Here is a 22,617-nt window from a genome sequence, read left to right as displayed (position 1 = left end):
CTAGAGTATAATGGTAGTTCGTGGGTGGTGAACCGCATGAACTACCATTAAGCACAGGGGAAGAGGGAGGATATTTCACCATGGCACATACCATGTTTGGAAAACCACTGATGTACCGAATTGTGTAAAATGAAGAGGAAATGAGAGGAGGGAGGGAGGGTCACTTATATCTTGGATATTATAAAACATACAGTTTTACCTGTATTATTTCCAGAGATATCACTGGTTGAAAACACATTTTGGATTGGGATATTTATGTGCAGCTGAAAATAATATAGATAACACTGTAACCTTAGTATCTATGTTTTAAGATGCCTGAAGTATAACTGTTGGACCCTTTCCTATAATTTTCTCTTCATTTTACAGAAGTCTGTACTCAATACACAGTGAGAAGCAGGGGACAGAAGCAAGGGGAAAAATAAAGTGCAGGTTTTCACAGAAAGTAGCCAAAATTTGTTAATAATTGTAAGCCGATGGCTGATCAGCTAATGGAGGGGGTGTACATTTCACCCAGAATATTAAGGTGGGTTAGATGAGAAAACTCCAGGAAGAACATTTCTCAGCAGATAACTATTGTCTGCTGAGAGTTATTTCAAAGTTCCAGTTACTGGGCTGGATTTTTAGGAATGGCAGGTAGGTTGGTAGTGGGACCTGTCATTCCACCCCCCTCCAGTCCACACTTTGGGGATGTTCCGGCAGGGACTCAGCTGTTGAGAGTCTACTCGTCAAGGAAGCTTAAGAAGCCAGCTCCAGCAGCAACACTTTGGCAGAGCTTGGCTGAAGTGCCAAACAGAGAGGTCGTTTTTTGGAGCGGTGTCCTGAATTATTCAACTGGTTTTGGATTTCTGTTATTCTAAGATAAGATAATCCTTTAATAGTCCCACAATGGGGAAATTTCAGTGATACAGTTTCATAGATGGTACAGTAGTATATAACAAGAGAGAAACACATACAAGCTCATGGCAGATAGAGAAATCCTAGGAATCATAGCAACTAAAAAGAAAGAAACAGACACACTGCAGGATCATTTAGTTCTCTGTGCGGAGTGATGTTAATAATACAGCCGACCGTGGTTGGAGGACACGAGGAGGGGTCACAGCATGTAGATATAACAGGCAGAAACGTTTTTTTGCAGAGGTGGGGACATAGGCAGCTATCATGATAACATGTGGTAGTTCCTTTGGTAGGTAGTGAGATCTCATGCTCACAGCTGATAGTTCGGTATCTTGCATCAGCACTATTGTCCATTTAACTACAAAAAATGCCCCAAATGTCCTTCATCACAAGCCCTCCTCCTTTCTTCTTACCACTGTGTTCTACTGCCCAAGAAGTCTGAAGCCATCCAGGTAGACAGGGTGCTGCTCTCTTGCCAAGCTTCCATAAACTCATGGGGTAGGTGTGTGATGGTAGGTTCCCAGGCTGTAACAGAGTCCCACGTGTCCACAGTAAAAGAAAGAAATACCAGTCAGCTGTAGGTATCTTCACACATTAGCAATAGACGCCAAAAATCATCTCCTTGAAAGAAGAAGTCCACACTTCCATGCAGGTTTCTCCTCCATGCCACATGGTGAGACATGCTGTCCTTAGCTCCTGGGGGGTTGGTAACAGGAACATGTGCAAACAGGAAAACTCCAGCTGAATCAGGTCTTGAATCTTGTCCATGTTTTAACAATAGAAACAAAAGGAAAAAAAATACTTCACAGGGTCTTCCATTCGATTTATAGTTGCTAATTCATAGTGCTAGTTTGCTTGGTTAGAGGATTCTTGAAGATACAGACAAAAAGAGTGAAAAGGAAAGATAAAGGTTGCTCTCAGCTTGGAGCTCTGTATCGAGGCTGCCACTCAGTGCGGCGCCATCTTGGGAAAAAAAAAAAAAAGATGAGGTAACCTATTCTATGTTTAGTTAGAGCCTAGCCGGGCAGGTATTTATTTTTGTACTGTTTCCTTTTGTTGCTGCACTAGCTTTTTTGAGTGAAAATAAAACTCTACCTTTGTTTTGGATTAAAAGAAACTGGACCTGTGTGTCTATGCCACCCCACCTAGCAACCCCAGACCCTGGCATTATAAACAATCAAAAGTTTAGTTGAACTTTAACACCCCCCCCCCCCCCCTAACAATCAAATTAAAATTGCAAAAACCCTCCGGAAATAAATATTACTGGCACATAACCATAGTGCCTTTATGTACATTTTGGTCTTTTAGCAGTCTAACATTTTAACCTTATACCAGTAACAGTTTATCCCTCTCTGCATTCCCATGTTCAGAACTTTTTTTTTTATTATTATGTCAATGTAGCATTACAAGAGCTTGTATTTTGAGGATACATAAGACTTTTTGATAATTTTTGATTCCTTTTTGTTTTTGGAATGTGAGATGGTCAGAAAACACCAATACTAAATGTGAATCCATCTGAATTTTAAGGTTTATGGTGTTTATCATGTAGAATAAGTAACATATGCTAATTTTATTTTATGCTTTCTTATGAATGTGATGATACGAATTGTGTGCTTTACAATTACTCTGGGTGAACTGTAATTTACTTTACTCAAGCCCCAAGTACTGGCCATTCAGAACTGTATGGGAGGGTTAAACTAGGATGTGCTATTTGGATGAGAACGTGTAGTGGAAAACTGCTGCATAGTGACAGGTAACCAGCATAAAGATGTTTCCTAAGTATCTTCTCAGTAGCGCTGCCCTCTTTGAGTACTGCCACTAGTCTAGTGGCTGTAGTGATATGTCGTATTTCATCATAGACTCCCTCTTAGTTCCCTAGCATTGGCAACCACAGTGAGATGTAACTTATGTTATCTACAGTGAAGTAAACACTGGATTAGCATTGCGGTATGGGAGGTCACAGCAGTAAATTAGGGCATAGTTATTGATAGTATTTTTCTATATGTTTAGCTTTTTACATTTTTTGTCTGTTTTTATTTCTAACAGGTTCATATTTATGTGATTATGCACTATCCCCTAGCCAGTACACTACAGATAAAAGAGCAGAGTCTTCATGCCCAAGGCTTCCAGTGCCAGAAAGGTAAGTTATATAAACTGTATACACTTCCCTTTTCTGCTATCAGTTACTTATATTAGTTGCAAGAATATCTGACAACATCTTGAGGACTCCACTTTAAAGAGGACCCCAGTACTAGTTTATGGACGAGTACTGTCAGGAGGGGAGGGGGCGTTTCTCACCACTCAGCGTCATGGCTGGGCGGTAAGGAACGACCCCTCTGATAGTATAGCATTATGGACTCTACTGTCAGGAGGGGCGTCCTTCACAGACTGAATTCAACGCACTGTCAGCTTTCTAGTGGTATATAAAACTGCAGGTATCAGAGGACATGAAAGGTCTTCTTTAAGTTCTCCTTTCCTTTGTGACTAAAAATTCTTGGATTCAGAAAAGTTCTAATAGTAATCATGTTGCTACTTGTGTTTGTGGAAATTGACAATGTAAATTCTAGGTGCCTTTGAAAAGATGTGGACAACTGCCATCATGTGTCCTGATTTTTTTTTCCATCTGTTATATTTATAGCAAGAATTATTGTGATTGTAATTCACATTATACACATTGGCCCAAATGTACTAAGAATGGCATGTTTTACAGCAGTTTAAAGGGGATTTCCGGTCCAAAGTTAATCAGCTAAGGAGATGGTATAAATTGTAGTGTAAATTTTGACTTCCTTGTAGCAGACATAGATTTAATATGCTGACTATATGGGAGAGAGAAAATGAAATTGGCTTGTGGTTTTTAATAAATTTGGCAATTTTCTCTCTAGTGCCTTTACTTTTGGGCCCAGAAAAAAACATTTTTCATACTGATGACCTGCCCTGGGTATATCCTATGGCCCACCTGAAACATTTATTTTTTTGGCCCACTATTCAGCTGCTTACAAATATTACCTGACACAGATTCCTAAAATGTCACTAACCTGTATATACCGTATTTTTCGGACTATAAGACGCACTTTTTTTCCTCCCAATATGGGAGGAAAATGTGTGTGCGTCTTATAGTCCGAATGCAACGTGTGCAGCGTCTGTGTCCTGTCTATGAGAATCAAAAGGAGAGCGGTGCTGTGCCTGCCTGCTCTGCCCCTCCTTCCCTGTCTGTGTCGCGTGTTTGCAGGAGCGAGATATGAGAGGCAGCGAAGTAGGGGCGGGCCAGACAGGTGAAGGAAGCGTGGTTTCAAGCTTGCCGAGAAAACCACGCCTCCTTCTCCCGTCTGGCCCGCCCCTCCTTCACTGCCTCTCAGATCTGGCTCCGGCAATGATGCCACACAGACAGGGAAGGAGGGGCGGGCCAAACGGGAGGAGGAGGCGTGGTTTTCTCGGCAAGCTTGAAACCACGCCTCCTTCACCCGTCTGGCCCGCCCCTACTTCCCTGCCTGTGTGGCTTCATTGCAAGAGCCAGATCTGAGAGGCAGTGAAGGAGGGGCAAGCCAGATGGGTGAAAGAGGTGTGTTTTCAAGTTTGCTTAGAAAACCACACCTCCTTCACCCGTCTGGCCCGCCCCTTTTTCTCTTCTTGCATAGCTTCACTGCAGGGTGTCTCTTTCCATCCATGGATGAGATAGATTAGAGATAGATAGATAGAAAGACAGACAGACACAGACAGATAGATAGGAGATAGATAGGTAGATAGATAGATAGATAGATAGATAGATAGATAGATAGATAGATTAGATAGATAGACAGACAGACAGACAGAGACAGATAGATGGATAGATGGATGGATAGATGGATAGATGGATAGATGGATAGATAGATAGATAGATAGATAGATATAGATATATGTTCAAATCACCCCCATATCCCTAGAATACATATAAAACAAAAACATTACTGTGAAACACATACACATTTGGTATCCCTGTGTCCGAAAGCCCCCGGTTCTATTTACATTGGTGAAATATTATATTATTAGGTTATTAAATATTTCACCAATTTTTTTTCCTTAATTTTTTTTTCCCTATTTTCCTCCTCTAAAACCTTAGTGCGTCTTATGGTCCGGTGCGTCTTATAGTCCGAAAAATACGGTATTTCTTTTCCGTAGTAGCACCGTACCTTTTCATTGCCTCTGGTTGTTTATGTCCTGAGGTCCTGTCAATAGTCAGCTGCCCGGCTCTTGACTTAAGCTAGGGCTCTCTTAGCTCTGTGAGCCAGGGATATGTGCCCAAGCAGAAAGATGCTGCAAGATGGCTGGTTACTGGGGCCACTGCATTGTGATTGAAAAGGTCGGGCCCAGGGAGGAAGAATACTGGTGGGCTTGAAACTTATACTCATAGCACTGATGAAATATCAAATGAAAACATAACATTTAATATACACCCCTAAAAACCATATAGGTACAAAAGTGAGAATACTTCAAATATATACAGTAGCTCTATACATAAAGGAGGAAACAGCCGGTAATTTAGCACAGGAAATATATATCCTGTTGTTTCGATCTTTCCCCATCTGGCGTCATCAAAAGGTCACTGGGTACCTCAATTTCCCTAAACTTTTCCTGGGAACTTTCCCTGTGCACCCCAGAACTCCCACCCTTACAAGGGCAGTACCAAGCTGAAACCTCAAAAAGCAAGTTTACCGTATCAATCCCTATGAGTTCGCTGGCCCCTGGGATTCAATCGGGGGGCCAATATGAGCCTTGCCCCTTCTTAAACCTTACCACTACCTAGGTGGGGGAGAAAGGTCCCTGCCACCCAAGGCCTTGTTGGAGTGTCACAGGAGAAACTCTAAACCTACAAAAGGTAGCCCATCCAAGAAGTTTTGAAATTTAGAGTGCATTAGTCAGTTACTGTTATTTTACATTTGTAAACCGCAGGGTGTGTTTTTCTGGCATTGGGAAAACCTGTTAAAATGTACATAAAATAAAGCATTCCGCCATGCAGTCTCTTTAGATGAAATCTTAGTGACCTACTTTCTTGAAACTGTCGTAGATTGCCATCTTTCAAAAAAGGCAGTTCATTAAACTGGTAGAAGTAACGTCAGAGCAGCCAAGAAGCTGTTGGCTACATAGTCTCTGAGAACTGGAGCGCTGCAATGCTTTGTATTTATAGATCATCTGTTCTATCGGGACTCCCTACCAAGTTTCAGACCGAGCATGCAGACAATGTGAGCACAGTAAATGTTCCTGGAATATTTTGTGGATTGGGTTTCCTTGGCATTGTGAGTGAAACCTAAGTGTAACCCATTGTGAATGAAACACACTAGTGTACCAAGTGTCTGCAGTGGAAGTCATCATCCTACTGTTGAAGAGGGACTATTCTTCATGGTTTGGGTCTTTGTGACCGTGAATGGAAATAGTATAGATATGAAAAATGTACATTTTATTTTTACACTAATGTATCATAAATTATATATACGGTAGCTTTGCAAATTTTCTTCTCTAAAAATGTTCTATGGAAAAGCAACTCAAAGTTAATGGTGACATTTTTAAAAATGTGTAAGGCTGGTCTTAAATGACCGTAGTGGTTTTGCAAGTAGTCATTCTGCAGACGTCTGTGCCCAGCTGCACGCACCCATAGAGTTCTGTACAGTCTGTGCAGTGCTGTGATGTCTGTGACTTTGCGGACATGCAGTATTCAATGCGGACCTCAGTCACGGCACGGCACACCAAAGATAAAATATCTGGTGGTGTAAGAGGCTGCACTGAATACAATGTGTCCACAAATGGTCCACAATTGAGAACCCTCAATTGTGGACCATTTGCGGACTAAACTTACTGTCGTGTAAGACCAGCCCAAGGCCATCACATAGGATGTGATATTTGTTATATTATTGATAATGTAATTTAGCCATGTAGCGTATGCCAATGTATGTACCAGTTTGCAGCTTATTTTGCCTAGTATGTTTTAGTATGTTTATACCTGATAAGCCATTACAATGATGTGTGTTAAATACATACTGTATGACCATAACTTTAATTACTTTTTACCCTACCATAGTTATTGGGATCATTGATCCAGTTCTTTGGTTTAAGAGAGATTTACCTTTTTATTAGAGTTTTTAAATTAATAGTTTAGTTTTTAATTTAAAACAAATAGTCAGTGTAGTAAAATATCACTAGTAACCAAGTGTCCATAGCAAGAATTAATACAATGAAAGCTCTCCAGAAGACCATTCCTTTGAGAAGACCCTTCTCTTTAAAGACTAAATAGTTGTTTTTTTGTTTTTTTGTTTTTTTTATTTTGTTTTTTCAGTGACCAATTTTTCTTTTATTAAAGCTTATAGAATCTACCTCAACTATAAGCAGACCACATTATCTAATTAAAGACCACGTTTTTGAGCAAATTTTTGCAAAACCAAGAGATTTGCAGCTTCTATCAGGGGAGAAGAGCCACCAGCATCACATTAGGAGCAGAAACCATCTTATAATCAATGCAGTATTCCCCACAACAAAATGATTGAGGTATTACCAGGTGGACTTTTAAGATTTTGAAATGTCAGGGATTGTTTTCTGTAAGAACAGTGATATATGGATCTATCAGGAAGGGTCCAGATGCCTTTTTTGAACTGAAAAGTTTTACAGGTTATGGGTTTTAAATTTTTGGGCTGACTGGTTGATCCTGGGTGTTATATTGATTGCTGGATTTTTATTTGAGAACAATTTTTTCACCCCTGACATGGGGCAATGATGGGACAACCACTTCATGGATTTTTTTTTACCTTCCTCTGGTGTAACACTGTAGGGTTATAGGTTGGACCTTGTGTCTTCATCCATCCTCATCTACTATGTTACTTACTTTGCTACAGTTAGTGCAAGGACCCCTGTATAGCTGTAGGAGTCAGTTCATTAGCTTCACTTTCTGCTGCACAGGAGTTCCCAGACATTTCTCAGTTATTAATATTATAGTTTTGGCACATCTTGGGTGGTCCCATGAGCCAGAATAGAAACACAGGAGAAGAAAAAAAGAAGAAGAATTTTTTATTTTGATAAAAAATGTTTTTGGTTTTTTTTTATACTATATTAACACTTTAGTTAATGGATAAATGTCTGATTGAGGTGGGAAGGTCCTTGGTTTTTGGTCCTTCCCAGGATGACAATACCAGTTTGAGACTAGTATACTACCCAACCATAATTTCAGATGTTTAGGAACTGGCTAGATTCTGGCTCTTCTTGGTACCTATACCACAGTGGGTATGAAAGTAATAGTGAGTTAGTATTATCCTTTTTACTGGCTAATGAACAGGTGATAATCAGACATCTTTCTACTATTAAGTTGGTAATACAATAGTAGTATTTAAAACAAGAAAAAAAATGCATTACTGAAATTAAAACTCTTCCACACATAAAAAAGTGTTGGTAACTCTCTACATGCAAAGCAGAAACAAAAAAATGCTGTAGTTTCTGTTATGGTGCATGGGGCCTGAAGATGCACCATAAGTATTAAGAAGTATTAAAGGGGTATTCCCATCTCCAAGATCCTATCTATACTGCTTTCTTATGTAAATTAAAGAGAGTTTTCCTAAATACATTGCTTTAGCAATGCTGCTTTGTTTGCCTGATATGTGAAATTATTCTCCCCCTTCTTTACACATTGTTTCCATGGAAGTGGATATGTCTAATAAGATGGGATAAATGATGTCAGTCACTTATCTATTTTTTTGGAGGTAGAAGGTTGGGTTGAGTGCTCTCACTGATATCTACAGGACAAGCAGTTCAGTAATTGCGGTTTCCTGATAAAGCGGTGTAAACCCAAAGATAACACTGAGTCCGCTCTCTTCTGATTTCAAGTGATCATAATAAATAATGTTATGGTCATGGTAAAGGCCAAGTCTATATTGTGATATAGAATCCTGTTTAGCAAGCTGGGGGGAGGCGGATTTGACTGTTTGAGGAACTGAGAAGAAGAGACAGCAGCCAAAGTTGCTGAAACTGGGAGACGGGAAAACCCCCTTTATTTTACTTCATCAGTAATTGCAGTGCATCTGAGAGTTCCTGTGCATCAGAAAATACAGAGACTCTTAAGCTACATAGGACACTCTGCAATAGGTATGTGATCAGAGTTAATAGCAACCACAATGAAAGTAGGATGCTTACCTACTTTGAGTGATTGCTAGTAGAGATGAGCGAGTAGTATTCGATCGAATATCTCTCCGCCATAGGAATGCGTGTAAGCGGCCGAACACCAAGGAGTTAAATGCATCGAATATTCTTACATTTACACGTATTCCTATGGCGGCGAGGTATTCCATCGAATACTACTCGCTCATCACTAATTGCTAGTAACACTTATCACGCCTGATCTGCTTGTTATGTTAATGACTGCTGTGTTTGAACATTGAGTAGTTCTGTTATGATGCACTAAATTGGCTGCAGAAGGGATGTATTGTCTATACATGACCTCTGCAGCCAGTGGCTGGCTTTAGCATTGTAGGGCATAATCTCTCTAAGCCAAGACTGAGCACAGTTACTTGAACAGTAGTCGGATTTACCAAGAGAGTACTGTATATTGTTTTATTTTATGCCTATTTTTCCCAATTCACCAGATCCTGGAAAACCCATTTAACGTTTCTAAAGGGCTTATCTTTCCAATTTAAGTTTCAACGCAATTTAGTATTGATAAAAGTTCAATTGCTGAGACCTCCGTAATTCATTTTTTTACACCATTCTGAGTCATTCTGAGCCACTAAACTGCCACTGTTTCATTATACTTCTGGGAATGGCTTTATAAACATGCCCCTAAAAGTATCTATTTAAAGTTGTTGCCCATCTGTTATTGTTTTAAATAGGCTTAGGGCTGGTTCACATCTGCATTCGGTATTCTGTTCAGGTAGTCTGCATGGGGACCCCCCCGTACAGAATAACGAACGCATTGACAAGCGGTGAGCTTATGAAAGCACACGTACACCATAGACCATAATGGGGTCTGTGTGTTTTTCGCGAGCTGTCCGTACAAATCATGTGGAAAGAAAAGTACTTCATGAACTCGTGCGGACACCATGCGGAAAACACATGGACCACATTAAAGTCTATGGGGTCCGTGTGCTTTCATTGCTTATTGCTTGTCAATTCGTTCAGCATTCCATTCGGGGAGTTCCAATGCGGACTTCCTGAACAGAAGACTGGACGCAGATGTGCACCAGGCCCCAAGGTGGCATAATAAGATTTTAAAAAAATGTTCAGAGCTCAGCAAACTCAGCCAACTGGATAAAGCCCAGTGATTGGTGAGTTTCCTTTTTACATTTTTTGTTTGCCACCTTGAATCTATTTAAAAATAATACAAAGCCTGTGAGTGTTATGTTGGCATGCACATAAATGTATGTAATATGTACACATGTACACAAAGACACATCCACACAGGTCAGGGTAAATCATTCCAGCTAACTCTGGTGGTATCTGGTGTGTGCACAATGAAGCCAGTTGTACACAGCTTTAATTGTGTATTGCACTTGCAATGGATACCACTGTAGCTGGCTTATAATGATTTATACCGGCCTGTAGGAAGTCAGACAAGCCATCACTGCAGAAATCCTCAGGAAACTAGGACTTCTTTGGTAATTTACATACAGTTCTTTTCTTACATAATGCTGTTTTGTTCGGAAAGCTTATTCCCTAACAGTGTAAATGTAATTGGTGTAGGAAGAGTTTTGTCTACAGGTGACTTCAGTTTTAGGGTAAGTTCACACAGAGATTTTTGGTAAGAATTTTGAGGCTGTATCCGCCTCAAAATCCTGACCAAAAAGATGGCTCCCATTGAAATCAATGGCAGCCACTCAACATGCTCATTCTTTCAGGCAGATTTGTCTTGCGACATCCGCCTGAAGACACTCCCTCTCGACTAGGCCCATTCATTTGGGCCTAATCCGGAGCAGAGTGCCTCCGCCTCAGGTCCCGGTCCAAAAAACCTCGTGTGGACTTACCCTAAAGTGTAAATGTAATTGGTGTAGCAACAGTTTTGTCTACAGTTGATTGCAGTTTTTCAGTTTTAGGCTGAGGCCCCATGTTATTATTTAGTCACTAGAAAGTTAAAAACAAATTAAGGGTAAGTTCACATGGGGAGCAGTAAGGTGGATTTTGGCACTGAGAGTGACGCAGGGAGCCTGGTCAAAATCCAACAGTTGCGGCTTCCCCCTCCGGAGTAGGCTCAAATGAATGGGCCGACTCCGGTGGTTGCTTCCGCGAGGCGGATGCTGCAGCTCAACGAGCCGCTGAATCCACCTGAAGAAAGGGTTAGCCGCTCACGGAAAAAAGTAGCCTGGCAGTTTCCATAGACCACCATTGTGAGGGGGTGGATTATGACGTGGATTACGCTTATGATATGATACGATATGTAGAAGCCATATTTTCTTTACTATTTTTTAAGCTGCTTTTCCATCCAATGCAAGGTAAGTGTATGAAACTGAAGGAAATCCTCAACAATGTGTTATTTGAGTTAATATTTGTTTGCTTTTCTCTTTTCTATAAATACTTTGTAAATCTTGTTACATATTTTAATTGAACCAAATGTAGCTCAATACAATGGAAATGGATGACCCTGTCTCTCTTATACACTTTTTTTTCTGTTTTCCCCTGTCCTCCTGTAGCACTAATATAACTACGGCTTACATGACTGCTTGCACTGAGGTTCCCATGGTAGCATCAGACTATAGTTTTATTCGCATGTTGTTTGAATGGCAATGGTGAATCCTGTATTTTTATACTGAAAATCTAATTAGAAACCATCAGTTTAAAAGCAAAGACTCCTTTGCCAAAGACTTAGTTTAGAGAGGGTTTCCTACTTCCCTCTGATGTCATGTTATGAATAAATATACAGCATTTATATTAAGGGACCATTCACACAGAGGAGTTTGCAGCTGATTTTGAGGGTTACACATGATCAGAATTTGGAGAGGAATCTGAGGCAAACGGCTACGTCAAGTGACGTTATGTGAACATACCCAAACAGAGGTCAATGAATGAAGTGTCTCTGCATAGAAATCCTTTCATGTGACTACAGTTTATAAGAACCACATTCAGAAACTTGGAGGAAACATGATAGGATTTCAATGCAGGCCTAGTCTGATGACACTGCCATGGCAACCCCAGAAGAAAAAGGGACTATAAATGGTGTTTTTATTACAAAAGGGTCACTATTTTCTATTGTGCTGCATTTTTGTAAAACTGCCATACTTCTAAATTCTAGAACAAGTTGAGAGAGAGAGTTTTATGCATGTAAGATACTGGCAAGCAAGTCTCATTTCTCATCAGTAGTTTTATTTATATGGGTCACGCCATGTTTTACTGGTCCATATTAATTCCTTTATATTGTGCTCCTCCTCTTTTTGACAGACTGTCTTTGCTTTCATATCCATTCATTTCCATTGACGGCATTTCCAGCCATTGCCCACCACGTTTCTTCCCAAGTCATTCATTATGAATTAAAGAAAAATAGATATAAGCTTCCATTCACCTTTCCATTTCTGTGTTGATGTGACATTTTTTTCATTTTATATTTCGGTAGGAGTAATTTTTTTTTCTATTTTGTTTTTTTTTCTCCTTGTGTCACCAGTGCACCTATTCCATTCTTCCATCGCTGTGCTCCTGTGAACATTTCCTGCTATGCCAAGTTTGCAGAAGCCCTGATCACTTTTGTCAGTGACAATAGTGTCCTACACAGGCTGATTAGTGGAGTAATGACCAGCAAAGAAATTATAATTGGACTTTGCTTTTTGTCTCTAGGTAATGGTTTTTCTAATTATTAGCCTTGATGTATAGCATTGTTACCGGCAACAGTTTTACAAAGTCACTTCCTGGGCTATGCTAATATAAGTTATATGGAACTATGAAAATGATTTGGCTCATCTGCTTACAAAATTGCATGACTGTAGTGGATTTCCAATATTAAATGCTGTAAATTAGTGAGTTAGGTCTATTCTTTGGTCTATCCGATTTGATTTAGCAGAGGCATTTAGCTTTATGTTTTTGAAACAAAATATGTCTGTCAAATAACTGTTATTGAACTGCAAAGATGTTATATGACCCCTTATTGAATGGCGTGTGTACTGAATATATACTAGAGCCACTTATTACTGTAATATCACATGTGGAGAGTGTATTGTGGAGAGTGTATTATGGATCATATTTGATACATTGCAATCATGTCAGGTATTATTGGCATTAATCCAGCATCCTTGTAGCTAAACTCTGCAGAGATTAGGCTAAGGGGGCATTCACACTACCGTTGGTGACCGTCAGCAGTGTCCGTAGCTATGGGTCCGTTACAAGATTTTAGCAACGGACACTAGCTGATTCGTCAGTAGAATTTCCATTCATTTCAATGGGATTTTATCTAGTGTCAGTTTACACCCATGTCCTTTTTTTTCCAGGGGACAAAAAAATCCTACATACAGGACTTTTCTGTCCAGTAGAAAAAAAGAGACTGCAAGTGTCCGTTATTTTTTTTTTTTAACATTGAAGTCCATTACTGTCCATTTGGTCCATTATGATAGGTGTCAGGTTTTTTTTTTTGTTTGTTTTTTTTTAAGCGGACATCTTCATAACGGGATCCAATGGTAGTGTGAATTCTACCCAATGCATGTGTGTTACAGGAGGTTTATCTACTCAGCTTACTATCTTTCAGCGACATCTAGGTATGCCTCTACATTTATTAAACATAATGTAAATGTGTACACAGAATGGAATCACAATGGGGCATATTTACTTATCTGGTCCAATTTTTAGAAGATGTAAATGTATATAAAAGATTTGTTAAACTAAAATCTATTTAATGAATATAAACCGTTTCTAATTTAATATCACACACATTAGCTGGAAAGTTTATTTGGATTCAAGCTAATTTCTACTTCAGTTTTCAGTTCTGGTTAGATTTTGAGTAGCTATTGAATACACAAGATGTCTAATTGTCAGAGGCAGAAATCTTACTCTGGCACATAGGAGGCGTTCACACTTGCGCCGCTGTCTGCCCGCCAGGTTTCCATCCTATTCCCTGGGGAAACTGGATAGGGAACGGTCAGTTTTAAAACCCATTCATTTCACTTTGTGTCTGTGCAAGAAAAACAAACAAAAAAACTGTTTTCCCTGCTGTCCCCTATGCAGTTTCCCCAGGGAGTAGGATGGAGACCCGGTGTGTGGACACGGGTGCAAGTGTGAACTCCCCCTGATAGAGCCCTTTGGGTCTTCAGTCACATATAAATGCACCAGTGTTATAAATGCCATTATGTGTTGTCACAAATTTCACAGTGAGGTCTAGGAGTTTGTTAATTCTTTTCTGTGATGTGGCCATTAGTTCAGGACTTTGAGTATTAGGTAAATTTATAATTCATGATCAGGAACAGACATTCCCTGGAGCGTTCTTCTGCTAGCAGAAAAAAAAAGAAGCTAGCAGTCTACATATACCACTATTGTAAAGGGGCTGATTTTGAAGCACCGTGTGAACTAGCCCTTACAGTTTACTTTTGTTGACCATGCATTATGTTTGTGCAAGTTTATTTGCTCCCCACAATATAACATCTGTTACGTTTCATAAAAGATGCAGTCATCCAACATTGGAGCATTTGCTCTTTTAATGTGCAGTCTTTTTCAGATTTACATAGGGCAATAATTGGTAGTGACCATTCCTGATAATTGGGAGGTATAAAGAGGTCTCAAGTTATATTGCTCATAGAAGAAAGATTCTAGGAGAGATTTATCAAGACTGGTCTTATCAATGACAGTCTTCATAGCCCCATTACTGGTGAAGGGAAACTATACCAGCTCATAGCCAGAAATCTGGCATAAATGCTAATAAATCTGCCCTCGCAATGCCCCCTTTTAGGGGTAGTATTTGTAAGGGTGGCACAAAAAAAAGGAAAAATTGCAAAACTGCTTTTGCATAAAAGATTTGCAACTACCTATGCTTTGTACATCAGAAAACTGGCATTCAAGGCATGAAAAATGTAACCCATAGGCTGTATTTTGAAACTATAAATTTAGACCACAAGGTTGAAAAGGTAAAAGCACATTTAGAAGTAAATGTATCAAAAATAACAACAATCTGACACATTAGGAAGGAAGGTTTTGTCTTTAAAGGCTACTATGTAAATAAATAACACACTTGTGCTGCTCTGTATTCAGGACTGAGTAATTGCATTGAATGGGAACCTATTTGCCTGCTTGTGATAATGCCCTGTTATTACAAAAAGTAATTTGTAGCAGGTATGGGAAGGCACATTCTAGTAAACGTCCTGAAAGCTCTAGGTGACAAATTAAAAAACAAACACCAGGTTTTTTTCTCAGGGTCACGTTTTGATCAAAGTCCTGCATGTCCGACTTTGTGTCCGGTTTAAAAAAAAAAAAAAAAAAAAAAAAAAAAAAAAAGGTTTCACCACGGAGAGGCACAAGACGCTCATGGACGCACAGCTTGCAAACCCATTCAAGTGAATGGGCTTGAAAACTGACTGCCGGGATTCCGTCTCCTGTCCAGTTTTTCGGATTGCCTAAAGCGGAGACCGGGCGCAGGTGTGAACCCGCCCTAAGGAGTAAAAAACGAAAACACAAAAATAAAAAATGTCTGCATCTCCTAAGGCTTAACCTGCATGTGTAGGAACAGTCTAATGACCAGCTTCCTCCTATAATGCTGTGGTATATAGCGTGCAGGAGGCTGCATTCCTCCTGCAACTGGAGCTAATGTACCAGCCCCAGTTACAGGGGAAATAAGCCTCTCTAACAAACAAAAAAGTGATCAGATGTTCCCAAAGGTCTATTATGAACTTTTAGAGAACACAAGGTAAAAAGAAAGATTTAAAAAAAATTAATAGAAAAGATAAAAAAAAAATTTTTAAAAAATGTAAAAAATAAATGAAATAATATACAAAAAATGCCATTATTAGAGAGTATAGCTCCACCTTCGACGACAACATACAAAATAAAAATTACTGTAACAGAAAGGAAAAACTATTTTCTAAAGTATTTTAGTGGCGGTTTGTGTTATTAAATAAAAAAAAGAAAACGAAAAGTGAAAAACAGACACAATTTCCCTCCTATTTTGTCTATATTTTCTTGGATATTAAAAAATGAAAACACATGCAAAAATAAAAACAACATAAACATAAAGCCCTATATGTCCCCGAAAAAAGATGCAGGAATTAGTTGAATAACACATATGATAAAAATGTTACAGCCCTCAAAACTGCACATACAAAAAAAAATCTAAAATGTGTCTGGTCCTGGACCACAAATTGGCCCGGTACTGAAGTAGTTAAAAAAAAAAAAAAGTAAAGAAGACAAATATAGTTGCAAGTCTTTTCACTTGTCTGCCTGATAGCTTCTTCTTAGGACAAATGATCAATATTAGATCATGTAGCTGCCACCATAGTGGGGATCGCCCCCTTCATAGTACACTTCTATTAGATCTGTGAGTATCTTACAGCTAAGACCCCTACAGATTTGCTGTGGGAGGGGGGGCAGCACAGCTCCCAGTAATGTTTACATGTCATGAGCTGCGATTTTCACGTACAATTTGTAGCAGTGCATTTTGGTAATGCAGAACTGTCTCAGTTACTTCTATAGGGAAGCACAGTAATATCCTCCATTGCAAAGTGTATAGCAGGTGAGGAGTATGGCCCCTGTATATAAATATTACTGTGTGCTCTGCTATTCCAAACAGCAGATCTGCAGGGGTTTTGGCTGTCGGACCATCACAGATTTTTTTATTGATGACCTATCCTAAGGATGGGCCAACAGTATTAGAAACCGGATAACTTCTTTTAACACTAAAAAGATTTAAGGATATGAAAGGGCTTCTTTAAATTAAAGAAACCACTTGGCTGTGTGAGATATCTTTAAAATTAAAAAATAAATCCCATAGATTTTGTGCCGTTGTTAGTTTGTTTGTCACTAGTCTTTTTAATTACTACTGTAATATATATATATATATATATATATATATATATATAATACATGACACAGCTTTAGGTTGCAAATGAAATGTTAAAGGGGTTATTTGTCATCGGCTACCCTGATGACGCGCCGACTCTGGATCATGTGGCCTACCCTGCTCTAATCCTCTGCTTGTCCTCTGAGTAGAGCAGACACTTATGGGCTCCACTGTTTAGTATATTTTTGTACACTGCGCAGATTATTGGCATACATCCGGCCACACATCAGCATTTATTTTCATTCATGTATATGCCCAACATTGAGAATTTCAGATTATTCACCAGCAAAGCTGTGAGGTAAAATCAATAGAGTACTTGGCAGAAGGTAGTAATGCCTCATGAAAGAGGCCACCTATAACACTCTGCTGACACATTGTCATCTGTAATACTGATAAGCATTCACTTGCCGTACCGCACATCACTAGATCAAGCCAGCCAAGCTCGCCCCTGCAATTTGCAGCAAAATAGTATTGCTGATGGTCTGAGATTTCAGAGACAACATCTACAATGATAGAACAGTTCTCAGAATCACTCCATCTGAACACTTTTCCTTTAGATTAGCGTACAAATCACTCAAGACTTTGTACTGTAATATATATGCTTTAGCCTGATGCTATAGTAAGAAAATATGTACAGCTGCAGCAACGTTTAATGGCCTATCCTCGGGATAGGTCATCGATCAGAGGGGGCCCAACACCTGAAACCCCTGCTGATCAGCTATTTCAAGGGATTGCAACAAATGTTTTGTTTTGCGTTATGCAGCATAGTGTTATTGGCTTTGCATTAGAGTGCTACATCTCTATATTATGTAATATGATGCATGATGAGTGCTATATGCTATTTATATGTGTATTTATGACATTTCACTGCAGTTTCCAGTAAAGACAGCAGTGTCTTCTCCCCTTGTCCCATTTCCTATAAAGAGCCCTCTTATGGTCCAGTTAGTTCACATTTTATTTTACATTTTACATTATTTTCCATTTAGCGGACCCGTTTTTGCCCATTTTTTTTTTCCTAATAAAAGTGAAATATACCATACTTTTGTGTCTGTCATTCAAAACAAAAATCAGAAATGGATCCATTTATTTATTTATGTACATTGATCTTTATGGATGGCCATTCATTTGCATCCACTTTTTGTATCTCTTAAACGGATCTGCTAAATGGATGTGACTTTGTGTGAATGAAGCTGTCACGGGATGGTTAGAGTCTATACTATAGGCAATGTGTAATATATATTTCCTGTGGAATGTATTCTCTAACCTGTTGTATACATCAATGTGTAGTTGGCTGATTGGGGTCTAGTGTGTTAGCACATTGTATGCAAATACCTCTAACTAGTGAGGACAATGGGTGGAGATAATCTGATCCGTGTCTCCAAGAAGATGTTGGATGGTGCATTGTCCATAGTAGACAGGGAGTCTGCTCTCCTTGGTATAGGTGAGGGGGGAAGGATCTGTGACTCAGCCCTCCCCACCCACAGATAGAGGAAGTAACAGTCTTAGTATATAGTTGTAGCTGGAGTTAGTATGTGTTAGCCGGCCTGTGAACAGCTCTGAAGAGAGCCAGGATTTAGTTACAGGACCAAGGAACCAAAGCTATCATTGAGTTGTGACTTCTGTGGACTTATTGTTATTACGGTTGATGTGACCGCCGCCGGCTACTAACTTTGTGGATTACAATAAATTGCTGTTGTCTCCCGACCTCTTGCGTCCGTGTTGATTCAAAAGACCTTCCGGAGGAAGACGTATACCTTTGCTCCGTGACAACTGGTGGCAGCAGTGGGATCAACAGCGGACAGCGAGATGGACTACAGCAGCCCAGCGATTAATGGAGCCACAACCTCAGAATACAGGAACTGGACTATGGCAAGTCTACAAGTAAGGGCCCGGGAACTAAACCTGAGTTACCAGGGAAGAACGAAAGATCAACTGATCGAGGCACTAGAGGAGATGACCCTGCAAAGCGACCATGAGGAGGGCTGCCCCCAGGAGACAGTAGAGATACGGGAGTGGCAGGTACAGACCCAAAAGAGCAGATGGGTTGTTTTGTATGAGGAGGAATTGGCAGTGCTGGGGCTAGAAGCAACTGCAGAGCAAAGGAGTAGAGCATTACAGAGGGCTCAGGAAACGGAGAAGGAGGAACAGAGAATGGCGCATGAAAAGGAAAGAATGGCGCATGAAATGCGAATGGCTGAGATAACTATGAGGAATTATAATCAAACGTCGACCCCCAGCCCAACAGTGAGAGAACCACCATATGTCTCCCATAAACACTTCAAGACCTTTGATGAAGCGGCTGGGGATGTTGATGGATATTTTCAGGACTTCGAACACCAGTGCCACCTGATGGAAGTCCCAGAGAAGGATTGGGTCCGGTATCTGGTGGGGCACCTACGAGATGGGGCTGCGGAAGCTCTCAGAGCCATGGACCCTAGTGATCAGCGGGACTATGAGGCCATTAAAAGAGCGGTACAGAAGTATTATGCAGTCACTCCAGAGACCTACCGAGTTCAGTTCCGCTCTTTGTCTTACAATGGGGGAAGCTCCTTCCACATGTTCGCCCACAAGTTGAAGCAAGCATGCAAGCGTTGGCTAGAAGGAGAGGAGGCTGTCACAGTCGATAAGGTCCTCCAAGTCATACTTAAGGAACAGTTCTTTTCCCAGTGCCCCGCTGAGATCCGTGAGTGGGTGCTGGAACGGAACCCAGCCACAGTTGAGCAAGCTGCTTCCCTTGCAGATGAGGGCCTGACCATCAAGCCGCAGTGGAAGAGGTTGTTTGCAGAGGAGCGGAAAACTACCACAGTCCGCCAGACACCCTTCAGCCAGCCACCCACCTTTCGTGCCCGGCCTCAGGATTACAATTCCCCCTCTACCCCTGCCCCAGCCCATCGGCCTCCAGCTATGAACAACCCTGTCCCTAGACAACGACCTACTGGAAGAATGCTAGAGCGCAGATGTTTTGGGTGCGGGCGGCCTGGACATTTGCAAGCTAGTTGCCCTGTTAACATGGGGGCACGGGCCACCGTGGCATCCCGGCCTATTCACTACCTGGGAACCACCCCTAGGACAGAAAGTTTGGCCCCATTTCCAGGTGACTCCATGAATGACCCATCTGTTCCACCTCCAGGGGTCTATGGGATTCAGCCTTCCGCCACACATCCCGCAAACCTTCAGCGGAAGCACTTGCAGGAGGTCCTCCTGGATGGCCGAACAGTTGTTGGATTCCGGGACTCGGGAGCTTTCCTAACGGTAGCGGACCCCCGAGTAGTTCGACCCGAGGCCCTAGAGGAGGGCCCTGGCCTTTCTATCGAGTTGGCAGGAGGTACTCGGAAACGTATTCCTAAAGCTACCGTGGAACTCGACTATGGTTATGGACCAAAACGATGCACAATTGGTGTGATGAGCGGGCTGCCGGCCGATGTTCTGTTAGGCAACGATGTTGGAAATCTACAGTGCCACTTTGTGGGAGCAGTGACCCGAAGCCAAGCTCAGAGAGACGCCAACATGGATCCACCGGATTTTCTGCCAGATGCCAGCCCTTCAACCCTACAACTTTACCATTCAGTACCGCCGAGGGAACCAACACCAGAACGCAGATGGGTTATCCCGGCAGGAGGACATATGACCTATAGAGACTGATGTGCATTCCCCAATTTACCTGTGTAGGCCAATTGTGTCATGCACATGTTTTGAGAGGGGGAGGGGTTGTCACGGGATGGTTAGAGTCTATACTATAGGCAATGTGTAATATATATTTCCTGTGGAATGTATTCTCTAACCTGTTGTATACATCAATGTGTAGTTGGCTGATTGGGGTCTAGTGTGTTAGCACATTGTATGCAAATACCTCTAACTAGTGAGGACAATGGGTGGAGATAATCTGATCCGTGTCTCCAAGAAGATGTTGGATGGTGCATTGTCCATAGTAGACAGGGAGTCTGCTCTCCTTGGTATAGGTGAGGGGGGAAGGATCTGTGACTCAGCCCTCCCCACCCACAGATAGAGGAAGTAACAGTCTTAGTATATAGTTGTAGCTGGAGTTAGTATGTGTTAGCCGGCCTGTGAACAGCTCTGAAGAGAGCCAGGATTTAGTTACAGGACCAAGGAACCAAAGCTATCATTGAGTTGTGACTTCTGTGGACTTATTGTTATTACGGTTGATGTGACCGCCGCCGGCTACTAACTTTGTGGATTACAATAAATTGCTGTTGTCTCCCGACCTCTTGCGTCCGTGTTGATTCAAAAGACCTTCCGGAGGAAGACGTATACCTTTGCTCCGTGACAGAAGCCTTATATAGTAACATCATGGGGTTATACAGCCTATGATAACTGTTATAACAGAAAATGCTGTTCTCCCCGTAGTTGCTGTTACCTTGTTTCTCTTGCACTTATATATGGCATGCGCTTTTCTTTGTTTTATTTTCAGCAGTGTAATGTTGACAATACATTGCGAGCAAGGACTAAACTTGGAGAGACCATGAAGACTTGCAGGATATTAAAAATATAAAAATGCATTAAAAGGGAATCCAGCCACAATACTTTTCTGATATGTTCTACAATACATACAGGTGATGAGAATGGTACAACCTGGTATCTGCAGAATAAAAGAGATTTAGGCTAAGGCCTCACATTGCGGAAACACAGTTTTTTTTCGTTGCAGATTTGTTGCAGTTTTTTGAGCCAAAGCCAAGAATGGCTACAAAAGGATGGGAACTCTATAAAAAGTTGTTATACTTATCTCTTCTGCTCAATCCACTCCTGACTTTGGCTCAAAAAAACGCAACAAAATCTACAACAACAAAAAAAAGCTGCATTTCCGCAATGTGAGGCCTCAGCCTTAGAGAGCATGCAAACCTTTTTTGGCACTATTTAGGGATCTCTATTACTTAAAGGGGCTCTATCACTGGGAAAAGTCATTTTTATCTAAACACATCCTTGCATAGCCTTTAGAAATGCTACTTCACACTTACCTTTAGTATGTAGATTGCCTCAGTGGTTTCTGAATAAGTCTGTTTTTATGCATATGCTAATGAGCTTTCAGCCAGCACAGGAAGTTCCCAGCAGCCTCCTCTCTCCTATTATCTCCTATGTATGTGAGGCAAACAGGAAGCTGAGTCATCATCAGCAGCAGCAGCCTCCCATAGGAAACAACAGGAGAGGAATGCACAATGTATCGTGCAACGGTCTAATTAGCATATGAATAAAAACGGACTTATTCAGAAACCACTGAGACAATCTATATACTAAAGGGAAGTGTGGAATAAACTTTCTAAAGGCTATGCAAGCATGTGATTAGTTAAAAATGACTTTTCCCAGTGACAGAGCGCCTTTAATATCTGGAGCAATGTTCTGTACAGGCAGACCTTGATTTGAAAGACTGTAAATCAGTAGTGGCCACATTGGGCTCTCCCAGGTATCTATGAGATATCAGAATGCCATTGTGACTGGATTTTCCCTTTAAAGCAAACCGAGAAGAGTATGAAAACAGATCGTAATGTCATAACATGTTGTTGGTCTTATGTATAGTATACTCTTTTATGTATACATTTTCAGTGCAATCTCTTGTTTTCTTTGCAGTGCTTTCAATGATTTTGATGGTTGTCATCAGGTACATCTCTAGAGTACTTGTGTGGATTTTAACTATCTTGGTCATATTGGGATCACTTGGTAAGTTTTACTGCTCAAATTTTATTTTCTAAAATGACACTGAAAATGTACAGATCTAAAATAAGATAGGCGGTCTGCTACAACATTGGTAG

General features: G+C 40.7%; 1 protein-coding gene across 1 annotated transcript in view; it reads left to right on the top strand.

Annotated features, from left to right (window-relative positions):
• The window catches only part of SLC44A1 (solute carrier family 44 member 1), a 105,412-nt gene that overhangs the window by 50,627 nt on the left and 32,168 nt on the right, over positions 1–22,617 (top strand). The window contains exons 5-7 of the mRNA XM_075280050.1: positions 2,941–3,034; positions 12,491–12,660; positions 22,436–22,525. Coding sequence (XP_075136151.1) covers positions 2,941–3,034; positions 12,491–12,660; positions 22,436–22,525 — 354 coding nt within the window. The remainder of the gene's footprint in view (positions 1–2,940; positions 3,035–12,490; positions 12,661–22,435; positions 22,526–22,617) is intronic.

This window comes from Leptodactylus fuscus, chromosome 1 (assembly GCF_031893055.1).
Source record: "Leptodactylus fuscus isolate aLepFus1 chromosome 1, aLepFus1.hap2, whole genome shotgun sequence".
In the NCBI taxonomy this organism is placed as follows: domain Eukaryota; kingdom Metazoa; phylum Chordata; class Amphibia; order Anura; family Leptodactylidae; genus Leptodactylus; species Leptodactylus fuscus.
Note: the sequence above shows the minus strand (reverse complement) of the source record. Positions and strands in the feature narration are given on the sequence as shown.